Source organism: Chelon labrosus, assembly GCF_963514085.1.
Source record: "Chelon labrosus genome assembly, chromosome: 9".
Lineage (NCBI taxonomy): Eukaryota > Metazoa > Chordata > Actinopteri > Mugiliformes > Mugilidae > Chelon > Chelon labrosus.
Genome location: NC_140359.1, coordinates 11,374,885 through 11,383,223, shown reverse-complemented (window position 1 = coordinate 11,383,223; position 8,339 = coordinate 11,374,885). Strand labels below are relative to the sequence as shown.

Below are 8,339 nucleotides of genomic sequence, written 5' to 3'. Positions count from 1 at the left end.
TCTCAATAAACGGGCCTGAGTGACACACATATTATAATAGCGTGGTCTATTCACCCTCTCGGGCCTTTAGATGTCGTGCCTGTCACATTCATATGAAGCACAAAAGACGGTCTGGAGTGCTTTCTACGAGATCCAGGTGGCACAGATCATCTGCTCACCTGTCACTTTGCAAGCCCCATCTGTCCTGCGTTTCCTCAGTAAAATTTCCACACGTGCAGAACACACCAAGGCACCCCACACGTGCAAACGCTCAGACACACATCAGTATTTCCATGTTCTGTTCCAGTACCAGGCCCCGCTTACCCAACTTGCACACATGGCGGCAAAGTGTAATCATGTCGATCAGCTGCACTTTCTTTTCACTTTCTGCACAAGCGGGGAGCTTCTGTTCAGCTCCTGAGGGAGTTATCCGTCCGTTCCCGCCTACAGGCGCCCGGAAGATTCCTGCACCCTGTGTTCAGAAGGAGCTCGCCACTGCCAGCCAAGGTAAATATTTAACAGGGTGGCAGCGAGATCGGGAACCAAAGGTCACACCTCTCGAGTCCATTCTCCTGTTGGCACCTGGAAATAAGCCTGTCAACTCCTTAAAACCTAATATCCGGACGAGCAATAAACTGTTTAAAGATAGCAAAGACTTTTCTGAATCTTAGTTACAGCTGAGAAACAAGCAGCAGTTGCAATCGGTTTTCCATCAGCGGTCTAACAGCATAGGAGACTCACAGTGCTAATCAATGGAGTCATACTGCTGACCTATATCTCCAAACTAGGGAGCATTTTCCAAAAACCAATGACCACAGCGCCCAAAATATTCTCTTACTTCACTTTTACAGACTTTGTTTTGCAATTGACTTTCCTACAATAAATGGTACCACACTGCCCCCCAGTGGTTCTAAGGAGAACTGTGGCGATGATAGTTTTTACTAAGAGGCACAGACAGATGTCGCCAGAGTCATTGCCACAACATTAGACAGATTTTTTTTTTATGTTTGTTTTTTAGTATAAATTCTCACAAAAAAAAAAACACTTATTGCATTCATAGTTATTGCATTCAAACATACATATATTCTACTGTATTATATTAGATTAAATGAAACATGCAAACCATCATTACTACCAGCATGTTTTTCGCAGACTGTATATAAATAATTGGTTAGATAGCCATTGACTGAAATTGGAGCGTGTATGTAGGTTAGATTCATATCATGCTCGACACACGTATATACGTATATATGCACACACACTTGAAGAACGCATGCTGCACAAGATTTATTTTTACTGTCTTTGTTGCTCTGATACAGTCAATTCCTTTTCAGGTCAATCCTGCAGATTACATCAGACCTATAACCTATATATGTCAAGAAAGCACACCAATTGTAAGTCATCAGTCCAGGCTGCAAGCAGTCTTTTCCATCAGTGATCTGATAGTGTATGAGATTTGCACGTCTGACCCATAAAGCTAATTTTATTCTATATTCTATATTTATACTTTTGTTTTTTGTTTTTTGTTTTTTACTTATGGCTTGAATCGGGACCAGAGTAACCAGTTTCGTTCCTTCCCATGTACCAACATGTGTCGTAATGACAATAAAGAATCCTTGAATCCTTGAATCCTTGAATAACCCTAAAACCTGGAACCAGTTTCCAAAAGCAACGGACAAAGTTTCAAACAAAGGTGTCCCGGTGGTTCAAAGGAGAACTGTGTGGATTATAAGAGGCACAGACAGATGTCTCCAGAGTCACTGTCAGTCTGGAGTGGAGCGGAGTCTGTTGTAGCAGCAGAAAGCATGCTGAATGTTTTGCATTAATGCAATTCAATAGTACGACAAACCACAGTCTTCAAAATAAAAACACAGTCGAAGATTTAGAGCTGAATGTCAGAGAAAACTATAACGATAGCAAGACAATAGATACTTTTTTTTTTTTTTTTTTTTTTTTTGCAAAATAAAAGGCTCCTATCATGTTTTCCTACGTTCTCTTTGATATTAAAATCTGGAGATGATTGTTATTTGGTATCATATCCGTGGACAGACAAGGGATGCATCCATTGGTGTATTCATAAGGAAGAAGAAGGCTGAAAGCACTTCTTACGTGTGAATTGCAAGAGCAAGAACTCAACTTACAAGACATGAACCTCATTATACAAGCGTAACAAGTAGAAATCAAACATGTGGCTGCGGTCAAAACTAATCTCTCGGTGCTGTTGGTATGAAGTGTACAGTTCTGGATCACATATTCATTGCTTTCTAAGCGAGGACAAAGCCAGCGTTTTTTGTTGCTGAGATGCATTTTCGCTCCTGTCAGGAAGGTTCAGCCTCCTAAAACACCCTGCATGTGTCCAAGAGAAATGTGAGATCCAGAGTTGATTGACTCACATGTAGCAAACCAGTAGCTAAACGGTCTACTACTGAATAAAGAAATGACAAACCCTTGGATGCTGAGGGTGGTAATTTCTTGCACTGTCAGCGACATCAAGGTCAAACTAAAAAACACCTTGATTCATTTTAACCAGCGCTGTCAATCATTTACATTGCTGTGATTGTAAAAGTTGATTGCAACTGACACATTAGAGCAAAAGGTGTGTAACTGTGAACAAGTAGTGAAACTCACTGATCGTTGAACTTTCACATCCAGAGAAGGATGTCCTAAATAGGGGAATAACAGCAATATAAACATTTACTTTAACTCATTAGGAGATAGTAGCTGTGTTGATTGATTAACTGGCACCTCTATCAGTGTTAACCACCAATTGAGCAATGATTAGCAAGGCTCATTTTATCTGCCGTGCAACTGTGGTGTATGCATCTCTGCCATTTTTTGTTGTTTCCAAAATCCACAGGGTAATCTGCTCTTACATCTAAAAGCCGCCCTTTATTTTCAAAACGGTTTGTTCTTGGTACTTGAGAAAGCCCTCGATAATCAATCAGACAATCAGACTATAATCATGGTTCACATAGTCTGGTACACGTGTCATCTAGAAAGCGGTGTGTTTATTCTGCAGCTTAACAGCACGTTCAGCTAAAATAGGAATAATCGAAAGTCTGGCGGTGAATATAACAGTTTATTTTTGTTTTAACAATCAATATAATATAACATGATTTTCAGACAAACATACCTTACAAAAATAATAGATTTACCAGTGGACAAATATATACTGTACAGTTTAAATTATTATTATTATTATTTCTGTGAGTGCAATTAATATTTTTATATTATATTTTTTTTCACCGATTTATTTCACAGGTATTTTTTCAAGTTTCATGCATTTCAAGCATGATCAGAACTTCACATTCCATATCTCAGTGTTATCTTATGTAACATACTGTTCAGACATCAAGGAAAAGAGAGGTGCAAAACGTGCAACAAAATTTCCTGGTTGGACTTCAGCCAGGGACAGAGTGCTCACATGGCCCAAGATCCCCAACTGTTGGGCCTCTGCACCAGGACCCAGTGCCATACAGCGTCTTCACTGCTATAGCCACTCGTTAGTTTGTGTTTGGTGATGGCTGCCTCCTCTGAAGGAGTTGATCTCGTGCCGACACAGCGGGCAGGTGCCGAACTCCAGGGACACTTTGAAGGCGCACGTATGGCATACGCACTCGTGGCCACAGGACAGTGTGATCTTGGCCTCCTTCACCATGCACACCACGCATACTTGATCTGTTAGCGGAGGAGAGGAATCACAATTACAAGACGTCAGATACAGGTTGATTATAGGTGATTACAAGTGTGCAAGTGAAATCTGAGAGCACCGGCTGGAGGGATTCTCTCTTACCGTCTGAGACTTCCATGTCGAGGCAGGAGATGGAGTCGTTGTTTCTGTTGAGGTTTGAAACATCAGATTTTAAAGTGGGGTGACTGTCAGCATCAGGTGCAGGGAGGGGTGCAGGGCAGGATCTTCGAGTGTAAAGCAAGTCCCTTTTCTGTGAGCCTGCAGAAACAAAAATCATCAATTATCATTTTATGTATTTCATAGGAATCATGCAACACAGTTGGATAAAATAGGGCAAGCAATTTCATGTGGTTCCAGTTCTTCAACTTACCAAGGAGGTAAATGGAGGTTGTCTGTCCGTAAAGGTCTATCATGGCCCACAGTGGCCGTGTGACATCGACTCTTTTCAGCAGCTTGTGCTTAATCCTGTTGTTGATGGTAACATACACCTTCCCAGATGAAGTAACCCAAAACTCCAGCTCTGAACCTGCCCGACAGTAGGAGTCCGGCACGGGGGCAGCCCAGTGACCGTAGCCGTCGGTGAGGTCGGGGATGGCCAAGCTGGGCAGGGGCAGGGATCTGTTTTCAGGGTTCACGTCGGTGAAGCCCACTCGGAGAGCTCCGTTCCAGTTAGAGCAATCCTTCAGCACTCTCAGACGGACCCTCTCCTGGACTTTCACGGGGCGGTTGCTGAACACCACGCCGTTCCTGAACGTCCGTTGCGTCCTTTCTGCAAGGCGTCTCCCGTGGCTGAGTCGGATCATGTCTCCCACAGCCTGATGGTGGAAAGTCAGAGGGCCGAGGCAGAGCGGGCCGCATCTGTGTGACGTCTCCGACACAACTGCTGGGAAGGAACAAAAAAACACTGTTATGGATCTTGAAGAGCGAGTCGTGTCTACACGTGAAGCATAATACAAGTTCCACCTGTGCAACAATGTTGACAGACAGTCCCCACAACAACAATCTGGCATACCTGAGTGCAAAGTAGTAAAACTGGTATGAAGTTTAGACTGTCAGAAATAAATTATTATTATTTTACCTTATATTTAAATCCAGAAATGACATTTGGTTTTGTTTTGATTTACCATCACTGAATTGACAAATTCTAATAAGCTCAAGCTGTTGTGAGAATGTGAGAGAGAGTCAACCTTCTCATTAGATATAGTAATTAATTTACACCTAACAGCATGTCTCTATTACTGTTATTACGTGTTTCATTACGTGAAAACCTAATGATGAAAGTAGGACAGCAGCCTTGTGCTTTCGCTTTGATTATCATGCAACAGTTTGGCATTCACACCTAGGATTAATAATTGATCCTCCGGCCCTGTGAGGATTTTTGTTGGAGGTGTGACTCACACGGACTTGATGCATTATTCATTAGTGAGAACCGGAGTTTCCAAGAAAAATTCCATCATGCTCTTATCTCCCTCGTTATACCTTTTAAAACTGTTTTTCAAATCTGAATTAGCCAGCATCTGCTAACAAATTAATAAGACATGCAATTATCATATTTGTTTCTTGAAACACTCAAATACTTTTTTCCCCAAAAGATAAAAAAAACCTTACATTTAAAAAAAATGCAAATGCTTTACTATTTAGTCCCTTTAAGCCATTAAAACTGCATCGTTATGTTTACTTTAGAAATCAAAAGTCAAGTTTTGATTTGCAGAATAACATAACCATCTCACCAGAGCCATTGTCGCAGCTCTCCTTCACCATCTCGAAGATGCAGACGATACTTTTCTTCCTGAGCAGAGAGAATGATGTGGTACTTTGTCTGTGTCTGGCTTCATCTGTCATGAAGTGGGAGTGGAGTGGAGCTTTTAAGCGGTGCACGTGTGGTTTCACAAACACAAACATCCCCTAACTCGCATGGGAAATGGGAGTGGCTGTGGGAGGAGAATCGTTGGAAAATTACCAAAAACGTGGAGAATAGAATAGTCATGGGGTATGGAGGCGGGATCTGTTTTCATCTAACCTGCTTTACGCTACCTTTATAGGAGCAATACATATATAAAATAGATACCGCAAGCAAAAATGTTTCAGTTTCATTCTATGTCGACACCTTATGATTCCCCTTTAATAAACAAACATCACATGCACCGTAAGCTTGTGCACATTTCTCTACAAGAGACTGATAATTCTCTGATATTTCTCAGTCTCTGCATCTTTTTCTTCCCAGTGACGTGTTGAACACTGGCACTGCACGCACAAATATCCAGACTTAGCTTTTCCTTTCACCCGAGCAAACCCTACTATTTGAATATTCTCATGTCGACGTTTTTTATCAGAGCAACAGCACAACGTGCCCTTTATGAAATTAGGTACAGTTTGGCCTACTTTTAATAAAAGAGACGGTTTCACAGAACGGAAAGCCCCACCAAAAGATTGGATACCGTTTCCTTGAATGGCTGGGAATTTAGAGGAAGTCACTGTGCTGAGAGCATGCTGAAGTTTATCACCCCCTTTAAAGTTAGTAGTAGGAGTAAACCAGTGTGTAAAGTAGATATGTCGCCCTCTCCTGGACTTTCCCTTTCTAGTTTTTTGGCAGGCCTGAACATGTGACTGAATGAGGCGATGACGTGATCCACAGTAAATTTTCCATGCTTGGAAAATTACCTGCTCCGCTCCAACCACAGGAGAAACTGTCATATGACTTTTCCCAAGAAATCCCAACCATCCTGTAACCCTGGAAAATACTTCAGGGCACACTTATGAAAACGACACTGATCAGCCATAACATTAAAACCACTAAGAAGTGAATAGAAATAGACCATCTTGTGACAATGCAATGTTCTGCTGGGAAATGTTTGTACTTGGCATTCATGTGGATGTTACTTAGACATGTAGCACCCACCAGACTGACACAGACACACAGACAAAAATGGTTTAGGAACAACTCATAAAAAACTGCACAAGGTGTTGACCTGGCCTCCAAATTCACTAGATCCCAAACTGATCAAGTATCTGTGGGATACACTGGGACAAGCCTGATCCACACAGGACCCTCCCCTCGACCCATAGGACCCAAAGGCCCCCACTGACAACATTTGCCAGACACCACATGCTGATGAGTCACAACTGTTTTGGAGGTGCAAGGGAGACCTACGCAATTTTAGGAAGGTGGTCATAATGTTATGCCTGATCAGTATAGTATTATGCATATACCAGAAGAGTTGGCATCTGTAATGTGTATCTGATTCAAGTTATACATTTGTCCTTTTTACAAACAAGAAGGTAATACTCTAATCTACTAATCACTTTTATTTGTCCTCCAGTGCACAAAAAAACACAAAGTTAACACTTTTACAACAGACAACGTTTAAACCCTCAAGCACAGCAGAAACTCAATTTCTGCTATACTGAGTAGAAAGAAAAAGCTCAAGCATGAGGACAAAAACAAGTGTCATGTGACTTACAGGAAAGAGAGCGACCGTCTTCTAGACAAAGCGACAGGAAATGGTTGTAAGGCTGTTGCAATAATGAAACCGAACTCTGCAGATCAAGCCCCAGACATGCCGCACTGTCATTGTGTTAATTGCTTGAGGAGACAATTAAACAGGGACCGGAAATTTTAAAACCGACACTCATAAAAACATACGTAATAATGTAATGAGGCTACTGACTGCTACTGCTACAGCCTAGACCACAAACACAACCATTTCCACATACAGTTCTATTATTTTTTTTCCATTATATATATATATATATATATATATATATTTATTTATTTTTTACAGTAAAATTACAATAACATTAAACAGTTGTGTATTTTGTGCAACAAAAATCAGTACCATATATTAATAATACTCATAGTTAAATGAGAAATGGTTTGTTGCCATGTTAAAACTGAAGGATCTGCAAATATGGAGAGGTATTTAACATGAATTTGAAACTCTGTTTTCATTTACACCGATCAGCCATGACATTATGACCTAATATTGTGTACGTCCTCCTTTTGCTGCCAAATCAGCCCTGACCTCTTGAGGCATAGACTCCAGTAGACTAATGAAGGCGTGCTGTGGTATCTGGCACAAAGGCGGTAGCAGCAGATCCTTTAAGTCCTGCAAGTTGACACATCAGGTCTGTGAGCATATGTGTGGGTTCTGATGACTGTCTGTCAGAACAAGAGCTGCAGTAAGTCATCTGGGGGAGAGGTCGATAGGTAGTGAACACAGCAGACATGGGAACGCCTCACAAGAGCTACAGTTCTGGAGATATTTGTGTATAAATATATATATATATGCATATATTTATCTGGTATTAAACCTGGAAACAGAGCTCCTCTCCTCCTCCTCCTCCTCCTCCTCCTCCTCCTCCTCCTCCTCCTCCTCTGTGCACTCCAGCTGCACCACACTTGGTCAGACATGGCAGGCCATCAAAAAATCAACTTGTTCCCACTCCACCTGTTCAAAACACCATTAATCTGCTGCCTTCCAATAAAAGGCTTGGCTTCCAGCGCGGAGCCAATAGAAAGCCATTAAAGCTGTGAGACCCAGGCCAATCCCAGGCTGCATTCTAATGGGGCCTATCTTTATCAAGGTGCCACCGCATTTCCAGATAGTGCTTATTTATTATTTCTGAGCAGAGAGCCAGCGGGAAACATACGTCTTTGGGAGAACACCGA

General features: G+C 41.7%; 1 protein-coding gene across 2 annotated transcripts; it reads right to left on the bottom strand.

Annotated features, from left to right (window-relative positions):
- Positions 1-3,102: 3,102 nt before the first annotated feature.
- LOC311492832 (E3 ubiquitin-protein ligase NEURL3) lies at positions 3,103-5,494 on the bottom strand. Of its 2 annotated transcripts, none has more exons than XM_084551249.1 (4): positions 5,401-5,494; positions 4,041-4,553; positions 3,773-3,928; positions 3,103-3,657 (listed from the first exon to the last, which is right to left on the bottom strand). In XM_084551249.1, exons 1-4 carry the CDS (start codon positions 5,429-5,431, stop codon positions 3,470-3,472), a joined length of 888 nt encoding a protein of 295 aa, XP_084407375.1. In that variant the 5' UTR covers positions 5,432-5,494; the 3' UTR covers positions 3,103-3,469. The 2 variants fall into 2 exon arrangements, with proteins under 2 accessions (XP_084407375.1, XP_084407376.1); XM_084551250.1 differs by having other exon boundaries at positions 4,041-4,550; positions 5,401-5,448.
- Between the last annotated feature and the right edge of the window lie 2,845 nt (positions 5,495-8,339).

Excerpts from the sequence above, each read along its gene's own strand:
- LOC311492832 (XM_084551249.1), bottom strand. The coding sequence starts at position 5,431 with ATGGTGAAGGAGAGCTGCGACAATGGCTCTG. Across the intron at positions 4,554-5,400 it reads GAGCTGCGACAATGGCTCTG|CAGTTGTGTCGGAGACGTCA; the intron begins GTGAGATGGTTA and ends GTTCCTTCCCAG. Across the intron at positions 3,658-3,772 it reads CGACATGGAAGTCTCAGACG|ATCAAGTATGCGTGGTGTGC; the intron begins GTAAGAGAGAAT and ends CTCCGCTAACAG.